Genomic DNA, 12,397 nt, shown 5'->3' on the forward strand with positions numbered 1-12,397 from the left:
AAGCTTATAAAAATAAAGGATACAGTAATATATATATCTAACATTGAATTATTGAATTGTTGCATTTTGTAATTGATTTGTTGTACAGGATTGTTGTATTTATAAAACTGTACCCGTACAATTACATTTTAAATACCGTAATAAAGTTAAATCGTGAATGAGCGTACACCTACTTAAAGTAACTATAGCCGAAGGTTGAGTCTTTAAAATCGTGTAGTATAAAGTTCCTCTTTACGCTGGTAAACTTATTCTTCGCAACAGTTGATGTTAGATCCCAATCAGTAATAGATACGAAAATAATCTGACTGACTGCGGCTGGTATTTTTTCAGAGAAAGCGTAAAAGCAACAAGATCGAGTGTTTGGTCACTTAAAAAGTTTTGAAAAGTACACCCGAGCACGTGGTACGTACGATACGATTTATCAATTTGTACTTATAGACCTATTATATTTCCCTTATTGGATGCACAGCTTAACGTTTCAGGTTGTTGTTATAAATTATTGTAAATTAATTTTGAATAGTTTCCCCTCCTTTTTTTTTTATAACGTCATAATACGTTATCAGAAAATTCACGATATAACTTGATACAAGGATATAATCTTTCGATTCATTGAGTTTTACACTTCTTGTGCTTAGCCAAACCAAATTACATTGAAACGATTGAGTTCATCGTTAAGTTGTTTCGTTCAATAAAATGGTAAGTGTTGTGATAAGTACACGTTTAACCAAGAAAGCAAAATTGTAAAAAGTCCGAGTAGTAATGTCAATTATGTTGTGGACAGAGGAATAAATTATTTCAATGTTTCATTACAATGAGAAGATATTTTCTAATACATAACATGGATTAATTTAATAATCTTAATAATATATATTTCAGGAAAGTTTAAGGAGGAACCTGAGACCGCCAAAGATGTTAATAAGACTGTATTCCCTGATTATTCTAATACTAGATCTTGTAACACTTTTATTTGGAATATTCTTTACTATTTTAATTGCACTGTACAGAATATTCAGGCCTCCACCTTTAAAAAATCTTCGCGGAGAGGTTGCAATGGTAACAGAATTATTCATTACAAATGATTAGGCATTCATAAATCTGACACACGTTGTTTCCTAACTTTAGGTTGTTGGTGCAGGAAGTGGGATAGGTAGAGAATTAGCAATTCATTTAAGCCAATTCGGTGTTAATGTCGCTTGCGTGGATATTAACGCCGAACAGTGTGGTGCTACTGTGCAACTAGCGTCTAGATCGCTTGGGATTGCTAAAATGTACATTTGCAATATAACAAAGAAAACTGAAGTGAGTAATAATGTCTGTTAAGTTTGTCTGCGTCGTGTAATAGGTTTATTATATTGATTTGATTGTAAACAAAATACAATAGGTAGCTCATACAGTGAATATTATTAAATCAGAGTTAGGTGAAGTTACAATGCTTTTCCATTGCTGCAGTATACCAAGCCCTAGAGCATTACTACAGGATTCAGCAGAAGTAAGGCATACAATTGACTTGACGGTTATCAGTCATTTCTGGGTAAATATTTAAATCACATGTGCTTTGTATTACAGTTAATTGAAATTTTTCTATCAAGCTTTGTTTTTAGCTGTTGGATACAGTTTTACCATGTATGGAACGTGCTGGTAAAGGGCATATTATCGTTCTGTCATCTGTGGCTGGCCTTTCAGGTATCGCCAAAGGGGGAAACAGAGTTCCTTTGTCCACTGCACAATTTGCAGTTCAAGGATTGGCTGAATCATTACACACCGAGTTGAGACATTCGAACAGTAACATTATAATTACGTTAGTTCACGTTTATCCATTTATTGTGGGCGCTGAAGTGGCAAAAGATATTCGTTTTAGGTAAAGGGATATATCCTCCTTTTTGTTAAATGAAGATACATCACTTTATCGAAAGTTTATTTCTCATAATTTCTTTAGAATACCAAGTTATTTTGGCACAATGCCTGCAACAGAAGCAGCCAAACGAATCTTGGATGGTGTTCGTCGTAATTATGCCGAATTCAGCGTGCCCGGATATTTACTTTATTTGGGACATATACTTAGGTGAATAGAATATCATTATTATTAATTGCACGTGAGAGGACTGTGTTATTTCTAAATAATATTTTTTTATACATTTTTAGAATACTTCCAAAAAAAGCATCGTTTATGTTACGTGATTTGTTAGACACTGGTGTTGATTTTGGATGACCAGAAATACGAGAATTCGTATTTATTAAACATGTAGTTGTGTAATACACATAAAAGAATTTGCATGAGAAAATTGTTAAAAAATTTTTACCAGTACAATAGAACTCCGATATACTGAGAAATGAATAGTTTATTTACATTTTGTATATAACTTGATCTCTGAAGAGTCATTCAATAAAGATCAACGTTCAGAGCTTTTGTTTTGTGTGATTATTATATAAAATTTTTTATGTATTTGCTTGATATTTACATATTTTGATATCGATACAAAACTACATAGTACAATGTTATACTATTAACAAATCAGCACATGCATCAAGCATGAAACATTCTGTGGCACAACTGAAGTTTAAAATAGCTTTTATACTTACGTATTGTGATTTACAATGTTTTCGATTCGGATAAAAACAGTATACATGATGTAAATGTTGAACATATTGTAAAATAAGTAGAAAGAATTGTTACACGCAAAAGTATTATTCACATTGTAAAAATAATCTATATACACAGCGTCAGTGCTACGATGATTTAATGTAGCAAAATATTTGAATGTACAGGTAATTACATTCAAGTTCAAGTCTAATATTGTAAATAGTATATACACAAATTGTAATTACATATTAGTTTCTGAATTTTTTACCCATAATCGTGAATATATGTTTCATGAAAACACATTAAGAAATAAATATGAATGTTCAACCGTCAATTGTAGTAAACTCGATCGACTGTCATTAAAACAGAGATATCGATGTAAATAAATTGAAAATATGTCACGTGGTACATACGACATACCTATATACATTTTCCTCCGCAGGCAAAGTTCCATTTACAAGACAAAATTAAAAAGGAGGCTTGTCATTGCTATAAAATCAATTAAATTCTCTGCAAATTCTAGAATAAAAAAACGTTTTTATATCGCATGTGTAATTCGATAAATACGTGGATCCAACGTTTCAGATTACTGAATACTTTAGATATGACTGAACGTGAGAAAAAAAAATTATTTATAATTTACAAGGTAAATTCGTTAAAGTTGGGACAATCGGTAGATGATGATTCAAAGCCCAACACTGGAATGAGTTTATGCTAATCTAAACCAGGAGGAGCTGGTTCTGAAACATCAGTTTCCATTGTATCTGGTTTTTGTTCGATCGGATAATCACCGGGTGGTGCCTGTAAGAAATTCAAGGAGAAACTGTTTGGATCAGTTCATATATTTATTTTTTTTTTTTAATGGTAATATAAAAATCAACTCTTTTATATACAAGTATTTTTACTCACAATATCAAATTCATCATGCATGTCACATGGCGATTTACCCTGAATAACATCCATTATTGACTGCGGAATGTGTGCTTTCTGAAATACCATGTAAGTTTTATATTAATTACACATTCTTGTTCTTACTCGCGCAAAATATGTGTAAGGAATTGGTAAAATACATTCTGAATAAAATATGAAACCATAAGAGTACCTGATTTTCGGCAAATGCTTCGACGTGCGCCAACAAAGGAGCCCGTAAATTACCCGCCATTTTTAACGCTTCAGCCAATTGTGCGGGTGGAAGCTGTAAAATGACCGCGAAGCTTTGTGGTAATGTACGCTCGCAACATTTGACGAAACCTTCCCAGACTTTTGGCTGTTTCCAAACTTGTTTTAGGATTAATCGTTGAAGTATATTCATGACGAATCCGCTCAACCTTGGATACAATGCTAAACTTTGTATCACTGTACGCATGAGTAACGTAGGAAGCGGTGTCATCTCCATTAGATGTTGCATCACAACAGCTACAGTTTCTTGTGTATATATTTGTTTCTCCGCAAAACACAAAGACGTAGCTGCAATTAAAAAATAAATTCAAAAATATAATTTGAGCGTGAACTTGGAAAAGTAACTGTACAAGAGTAATTTCATATGTTTCACACCTTTTATAACTGTTTTTAATTCTGCTTTACTTGGATCTATATTATGTAATGCTATTAACAATTCAGCAGGTGTGATAGGTGATGTATGAGGTACGCCACTTTCATTATTATGAGTTCCTAACAGTCTATTGAATACCTGCGAAAATAGAAAAAAATCAAAGTAATTTATATGCTAAACATAATTTTATTTAATATTTAGGTTGATTATAGGGTGTAATAGATTTTATCAATTTTAATATTTCACTTCCGGAACTTAGTAATGTTATACTATCTTATCAAACATGTATATTATAGAAATAAAGATGAACTAGTATTTAAGTATATTTAATATTTAGATTATATTACTTCACGTGTGATTTACCTCTTTAACAACAATAGGATTTAACTTTATCAGTTTTGGAAGGGCGGCTATCACTTCTTTTTTCGTTAAACCATTTAGAACTGGTATCAAGAATCGGACGTCAGAAACTCTGGTCTGATAAAGTTCCCGTACTCTTGCTACTAATTCTGCGCTTGGTGCGGCTGAAAGTAAAACGGCATATTGAGTACCAAGCTAACGTTCAAAGACGGATCGAATCAAAATGAATTTACATACATTTTTCAGTAAGAATATGAATAATTCTTGTAACTAATGTTTCAGCACCCTTAGGACAATTTTCAACTAATGCCAACAATTGTGGACTACCCATCCCTAAAGATCTCACAGATCCTTCTACTAATCGAAGAACCATACGTTTTACGTCTGCAGTCATCGATGTGTAAACTCTAGCTAATCTAAAGAAGAACAGCGTTAATAGAAATATATATTTCATTGGTACGTTCATTAAAAAGATAACTTACTCGTGAATTAAATCTTGGTGTTCACTCAACAAGGCAAGATATAACCCAAGGCAAGCTCTGGTAGTTGACTCTGTCCATTGGGTTTCTACCTGTGGCCTACCTCGGTCTTGTCCAAAGACAATTTCAGGTGGAGTATGAAGTCGTAAGAAACCTAAATAAAGAACCGCATACTCTTCTATGAGTTTACTTAATTCAGAACGACTATATAGCTGGCAAACTAATTGTATAGCAGCTTCCCTTATCTATTCATGAACAGAAAATCAGAATATTTGAGATGTACATGTAGGTATAACATATTCAGATTATACATAGCAGTCTCAAAGATATAGCAAGATTTATATGTTTTGAGTGTTACAATATAATTTCTTATGGTATGACTTGTGATGGACAAACTATGATTACTTAGCTTTTCATTACATTATAACTAATCTCAATTGTGGTTCAGTTCCTATTGAACAAGATGCAATACTACGTATGCAGTACTAGTTATTGCTGCATCAGTCAATACATTAGTTGATACTTTAATCTAGTACTTTGCTATATCATGATGGCCACTAAACAAGATTAAATTGCAATTACTTACCGTATTGTTTTCGTGACCAGTATGACATAGCAATACATTTAGAAATACTAGTTGTTTCGTTGGTCTACGAATGACCATTTCTTTTAATAACTGCAACGGCGCCAGTCCCCTTGTTTCATCAGAAGAGACCATTTTTAAGGCTTCGATAGCATCTTCGGTGATTAAAGGAGCTTCCAAGTATAACCTTTTCAAACAATACATGTATACAATTAATGTTACACGATTTTACATTATCGAATGCTTCACTGGCACTACTTATTACCTATATAACAGCGTATCGCGATCTTTGCCTTGAACTAAATCTATCGCGGACACCAAGGTACATAATAAAAAATTGTAAGCCTGATGCGGGGCTTCTTGAGGTTTCGTACACAATGTGGTTCGTCTTTGGAAACCTTGAAGTAGTGCATATTCTTCGTACAACCAACCTAAAGCCAAGTCTAAACGATTTCTCATATCATCCGTAATATAACGTAATACTGCTTCTTTAATGTACGGGTTAAATGTTGCAGCTAGAGTTGTTAAAATTTTTGATCTAAAACGAAATAGGAAAAGCATACATTTTTATTTTAATTAATACTACTCTTAAAATAAATAGAAAGCTCGTAAAGTTGATATCTTACCTTATAGCTGCTACTCCACCAAACACAGCCGTTTTTTCCGAAAGTAAAATTCGATTAACAGCCATCAGTAACATTTTCTCTTTGACTTCCTTTGGCAACGGTTTCGTAACTTCAGATAACTTTAAGGCTTTTAAACGAGTTCTGGCTTTCGCAAGTGATTTTTCATGAGCTTCCAACGATGCCTTTGCCTCTTTCTCTTTTTCTCTATCCTTCTCGCGCTTTCGTTCCCGTTTCGCTTCGGCCACACTAATGGTTGGATTTTTCACCAAATCTTCCATCACAGCATCTTCATCCTTGGCATCCTTTTTCTTTTTCGTTTTAGCCTGTTTTATTTGCGCTGCTAATAATTTAGCAATTGTTTCTCGTTGAATGTTTATATCGGTCGTGGAAGTAGGTTGATACTCTCTTTGAAAGATCGTTGTCATTGTGTCTGGAACCCATGCCTATTAATAAGAAGTGATATATTTAGTGTAACAAAACGTGGCGACAATAAGGTTTGTGATTATGCTATGGAAATTTATGTACCATACTATCCATTACTAAATCCGTAGCTATTTCTACGCTTAACCTTTCAGCGATAAAACTCTCAGAGAGTTCAATTAATTCTGGTAATTTAGATACAGGTAGTAGATTAGATATAATTTCTGGCTCTTCTGGTATTAAAGGAGTTTCAACTTTGACACGCTTTGCAGCTGAAGATGCAGCAGCCTCCTGAAAATTTAACAAATCTCTATTAATGGAATTGTTATCAATACTTGTAATAAAAGTAAATTGCACATTTACCTGTTGACGTTTTTTCATACGCCGAATATCCTCTGGTTTTGGATATGCTTTAAGTACTTCATGCTCTTTTGCTCCTAGTTGTGTTAATTGCTTAGCTATTGTAGATGCAAATTCTATACTAGCTGGATGTTTCATTAAACCTAACAGAGTTAACTTCAATTGTTTTTGCACGCTAGTTACTTGAGAATCGGATAATGTGGGTGGCAAATTATGTTGTAGCCTTTGCATAGCTGTAAGAATTGATGCCTTTTAGGTATAAGTTTAGTATAATTAAATAGTAATAACAAACTGAAAATTTCATGTACCCTGTATTACAACTGGCATGAATTGTGGTCTTGTTTTAGCAATCAATGCTAAAGATCCCATGCACGTCATCAAATTGACGCTGCTAATATGCGGAGATCCATGAAATTTAATTAACAAATCCATCACTTCGTTTGCCTCTTCCTCTAATTTTCGTCTACGTGCAATTTTTAATGTTAATGGAATATCTTCTAAGGAAAAATCATCCGGCTTTCTTGGAATATCTGGATCCGGATACGTTTGTATTAAAACAACACCCTCAAAAAATTTCACTGCTTGTGTCCTAATTCTAGATGCAAAAGAAGTAACAAGTTAACGCTTGATCGATGTGTGCAACATAAAAGTAAAGACAGGATTTTCTTACCCATCATTATCGCTGTCGATCATGTCTATAATTTGAACTTTCAAATCGCTAAGTTGGTTCCACGCTATCTCCATTTCTGGCGTAACCGTGCTGGCACTGGATATCCATTTCAATGCAGCTCTCAATATTCTACCACTGGCTCTGAGAGTCCTCTTAACAACAGCTGATGATTCATCAGAAACTAATCTTTGTAGTATCTGAACTACACGTGGAATTACCTCTGGTTGCTTTATCCTACGAACAAAATAATGTATTCGTAAAGAAAGAAACGATCACAACATATTAATAACTTTCAGCAACGATCATTACCCAGCTTCTTCTATGAAACCTGTAACCGTTTTCCTAACTTCAGCGTATCTATCTAAGGAGAACTGTAACGCCTCGTCTAAATACAATGGAAGCAATTGCGGTTCCTTGTTTATTAAAATCTCTTGAACTTTACATAAATTGGCAACTTTGACATCTTCACCCGGACTTAAGGAAGCCTCGTTCAACCATTCGACTATCTGCAAAATTTAATCCAAACCAAAGACATCTAATTAGCATAGCCGCTCCTGTGGCAAAGGTAACGATAATTTCCCAACGATCAACATTCTAACTATCTCTTGAACTACATCTTCTTTTAAAAAGTGTAGCCTATGCGACTAACATTTATGTGTATATCGTCGTGCATTTCGAATACTCTCGTTCCGTATTCGTTATATATGCTTGGGAAATGATAATTCGTAAGGTTAAAACACTGACCAAATCGCCCGGTCCTTTTTCAGGCTCTGTTCTTCTATGTATTCGAGGATCCATCGTGCTTTAATAATGAATGATCTAAGGCGAAACGCGTGCGAGGATCGTCTAAGACGAAGCTGTCGAGCAATTATTAGCCGAGGCTTCGATATGTTAGTTTACGCGCGCTCGTTGCATGAATCTTTCCTACGTAAGAAAAAAAAAAAAAAAAAAACAAAAAGAAAAGAAAAAAGCAGATGATGTCCCGAAGAGTTCAGCCGAGAATTGATACGCTTCCTCGCAACGATTCTCTGCCGTATATCGTGAGCGAATGCTTCAGTTAATAAACGATAAAATCTCTCTTAATTTCCAACGAGTTCGTTTGCTTTGCCATCTTGGCATTTTTCGCTCTCCGCTAAGCGCTATAATCGTTTAATGCCAATGAAGCGGGAACTTTAAGGATTCTCTGTTCCCCTCGCTCCACGATGATTCTTCTATTATGATTGTTGTCTTATTGTTTTCTTTAGCATTCTTAAGCGTAGCGTGCACGTTAACCTGTTAATTTATAACCTTAAAACGCGTTATTTTAAGCACGTCGCGGAGAGTGACGAAGCGTAAAGTAAATAACGCAAATCGAATTTGACGTTCGTCTATCGTTTTCGTCATTTTCGTAGATAAAAGATGTTCAGCTCGAGAAATATATTACGAATTAGGTATGTATACATCACGCACGGAATGTGCAAAGTATATTCAAAATATTCTATAATTATTCAATTTTGTACGTATCGTTTTAGACGCAAAAGTAGATAAAAGTTATCGATTTATTCGTTTCAAGTGTCAAGGGTCGGATAGATCTAATCGATGCGTGTATATACCAGTAAATCCTACCGATAATGAAAAGAAAATCATTGGGATTATACGAGAACGCATATACGTATGTACAAGGTTGTTATCAAACGATGGAATTTGTTTAGACGTATTTATATACTCATATTAATCGATGAAAGCTATACTGTCCATCGAGTCGGAGAAACGTAATGTCCCCTGCGCGTTCTCAGTAATAAGTGACATGATTTCAAGTTTCTACGAGAAAATAATCGGTACGTCTCCTACAGCGGAGTCGAATCAGCAGAAAATCCTTTGTGTCGGGTTAACCTGCCTGGATATTATACAAACGTGTAAACAATATCCCACGGAAGATACTAAGGACAGGTGAGAATCGGAGATATATATATATATATATTTTTATACGCGTTTGCGCAGTGTTATCGTTAAATCATTGTTTGCGTTGATTAATTGTTACAGGTGAAAATGTAAACAATATGTTTCACTGTAATATCTGTCGCCAGTAAATTTTGTAATCAATTGATAAACGAATCCAGCAGTTTCTCAAGGATTTACAGAAATGAAGTTACTCTTCGTTTTATGCATTTTACAGATCCACAGATTACAGGTGGCAAAGAGGAGGGAATGCATCCAATACTTGCACGGTCCTTTCCCAGTTAGGAAGTTCGTGTGAATTTTTTGGCACTTTAAGTACAGAAGAGCACTTCAGCTTTCTGCAAAATGATATGCGAAAATGCAACATCGATTTCTTCCATTGCCCGACGGTAGACAAAATTGGGTGTCCTACGTCTACCGTTATTTTGAGTCTAAGTTCTGGTTCTCGTACAATTTTACACCACGACTCGAATCTACCGGAATTAACGTTGAAACATTTTGAACAATTACATTTAGAGGATTATAGTTGGATTCACTTCGAGGGTAGAAATTTGAACGAAGTGTTATCTATGATGCAGTGCGTAGAAAATTATAACAATATGCTGAATTATAGTCAAGATAATGATAGCGAGGAGATAGACAAAAAACATGCGCCGATTACCATTAGCGTAGAATTAGAACAGCCTAAGCACGAATTATTAGATTTACTAGCCTACGCAGACGTAGCATTTATATCTAAAGAGTTCGCACAAAGTAGAGGATATAATAATATGAGTGAAACGCTGAAGAATATTAGCGAAGATGCTAAATCTGGGTATGGCTTAGTATGGAAAGATACATATATACATATTGTACATAAATAATCAGCCGATTATAAAATGTATTTTTTTTTAGAGCTACTCTTATATGTGCATGGGCTGACAGAGGTGCTATGGCAAAAACTCCAGACAATATTATAGTACAGTCTCCCGCATTTCCACCACAGAAGATAGTCGACACCTTAGGAGCTGGAGATACTTTCAATGCTGCGGTATTACACTTTTTAAATAAAGCGAAAATTAAATTTATTGAAAAAAGAAAGCTGGAACCAAGCGAAGTGAATTGTGCCTTAGAAGGAGATGTAAAAGTGAAACGTAATATTAAAAAAAATTATAATATAGAAAGTCTAGAATGTAGTCATACAGAATTTATTACTCAAAATATTTTACAAGCTGCTGTGACTTTTGGCTGCCAAGTAGCAGGTACAAAAGTTGGTTTAAATGGATACAATAAATTAGGTGAAATTTTTAAGAATGTACTAGGAAATTAAAGATATAATTTATGTCAAATATTTCATTAAATTATACTATATATTAATATTTTAATAAAAGGCTGTGATTAAGGGAAACTATAGAAAGAAAAGTACAAGAATTATTTAAAAGAAAATATATAATATATTATCTTTTAGATAAGTTGTACATTGACAATTATAAATATTGCAGCATGCTATTTATATATTGATATATAAAGGAGAATATATGTACCAAAGAAAAAGAAATAAAAAATTGTTAATAGAGTAATAAAAATTCACCTGAAAATTGTGATGCACTAGTAAAGTAAATATATTTATACAATTTACTACACATTAAATTATTTATTATACGTTGATTGTTCGTGTAACTTAATTAGTTCAAGCTTTTATAAGTAAATGTATCATTTATTATTAAATATAAAGCAGAGATTAAGAATGTGCACGTACATTTCGCGATGCTTAGATTTTCATATCGCAGAAAATGTTAACATTTCTATTCTCTGTACTGAAGTAAATATATTTACTTCAAATGTAAATTCAAATAGTTGCAATTAGAATTAACCAATCACGAACGCTGATTTGCGATGCGCGGACAGATTTCCGTTCACTTCTTCTTTCTCGTCGGACCTTCTTCGCGGGCGCATCCCCTGTCTTGAAGCTCATTTCATTTTACAAAATATCAAGTTTTAATATATATTTAACGTCAATTTTGCGTTCCAAACATTAAGAAAAGAAACAAAGTATGTAAGTAACATGATTTTATACTTATTCACGCAAATTATTCGATATTTCGAAGCGTCATAGCGATAGCGTCACTTTTCATCCTTGCTCTAAATTTGCATTTTTAAGTTAATTAAAAAGTGTTTGCGCAGTTAAAATGTGAACGAAAAGTTAAAATGTAATTGTTAGAACATGTTGTGCCAATTTGTCATGTAAATTCTCTATTAATTTTTAAAAAATGTAAGTTGAAGTATTTCGTCCTTCCAATCTGCAAGCTCCCCCCCCCCCCACTCCTTGAGGTATATTTGTCGTATTATATGTCTCTTTGCGATACCAATTCGAATATTTCAGTATATTATATGCTATAATATTCACAATAAGAGTATATATATATTTAATAAAAATTTAATTTTGCTTTTTGCTATACCGTACGTAAAAATGTATTACTTGTAATATGTATATGTATATATATATGTTCTTGCTAAACTATACATTCTATAGTACGTAATATTTCAGTTTTAATGGTTAAAATTATTGAAATCATGCTATATTATCACATTTTGACGTGTACATGGTATTTTTTTTATATATAATCGATTATTTTTCTTTGAAGAAGAGAAATAATTTTATTTCGTTATATTGCAATAATCCTTATGGTAGCCATAATGGATCAGATATTTTCAACCAATCACGTTCAAGCTTTCAAAGCTCTTGTAGACTAGTCCAAGCTTACGTGCCGGTGGCGTCTCTTCTCGTCCTCCCTTAATTTTAACATTTTTAAGTTAAATAAAACGTGTTTGAGTACTTAAATTGTTGA

The 12,397-nt window shown here is 33.5% G+C and overlaps 3 protein-coding genes across 4 annotated transcripts; 2 read left to right on the forward strand and 1 right to left on the reverse strand.

Moving 5' to 3' along the window:
* Positions 1–350: 350 nt before the first annotated feature.
* Positions 351–2,485, forward strand: LOC143426625 (17-beta-hydroxysteroid dehydrogenase 13). Of its 2 annotated transcripts, none has more exons than XM_076900207.1 (7): positions 351–402; positions 877–1,053; positions 1,123–1,299; positions 1,382–1,531; positions 1,602–1,858; positions 1,937–2,062; positions 2,143–2,485. In XM_076900207.1, the coding sequence occupies exons 2-7, from the start codon at positions 910–912 to the stop codon at positions 2,207–2,209; spliced, it is 921 nt and encodes a 306-aa protein (XP_076756322.1). In that variant the 5' UTR covers positions 351–402; positions 877–909; the 3' UTR covers positions 2,210–2,485. The 2 variants fall into 2 exon arrangements, with proteins under 2 accessions (XP_076756322.1, XP_076756321.1); XM_076900206.1 differs by lacking the exon at positions 351–402 and adding an exon at positions 583–696.
* A 113-nt stretch (positions 2,486–2,598) lies between these two features.
* Sym (symplekin scaffold protein) lies at positions 2,599–8,586 on the reverse strand. Its single transcript, XM_076900205.1, has 16 exons — positions 8,376–8,586; positions 7,941–8,137; positions 7,632–7,865; positions 7,270–7,556; positions 6,965–7,194; positions 6,707–6,892; positions 6,182–6,624; positions 5,821–6,093; positions 5,559–5,742; positions 4,976–5,217; positions 4,731–4,909; positions 4,497–4,657; positions 4,136–4,271; positions 3,684–4,048; positions 3,491–3,568; positions 2,599–3,382 (listed from the first exon to the last, which is right to left on the reverse strand). Exons 1-16 carry the CDS (start codon positions 8,427–8,429, stop codon positions 3,296–3,298), a joined length of 3,336 nt encoding a protein of 1,111 aa, XP_076756320.1. The 5' UTR covers positions 8,430–8,586; the 3' UTR covers positions 2,599–3,295.
* A 534-nt stretch (positions 8,587–9,120) lies between these two features.
* LOC143427091 (ketohexokinase) lies at positions 9,121–10,970 on the forward strand. The gene is made up of 3 exons (XM_076900983.1): positions 9,121–9,560; positions 9,787–10,383; positions 10,464–10,970. The coding sequence occupies exons 1-3, from the start codon at positions 9,349–9,351 to the stop codon at positions 10,876–10,878; spliced, it is 1,224 nt and encodes a 407-aa protein (XP_076757098.1). The 5' UTR covers positions 9,121–9,348; the 3' UTR covers positions 10,879–10,970.
* Positions 10,971–12,397: the final 1,427 nt, after the last annotated feature.

This window comes from Xylocopa sonorina, chromosome 9 (genome assembly GCF_050948175.1).
Source record: "Xylocopa sonorina isolate GNS202 chromosome 9, iyXylSono1_principal, whole genome shotgun sequence".
Lineage (NCBI taxonomy): Eukaryota > Metazoa > Arthropoda > Insecta > Hymenoptera > Apidae > Xylocopa > Xylocopa sonorina.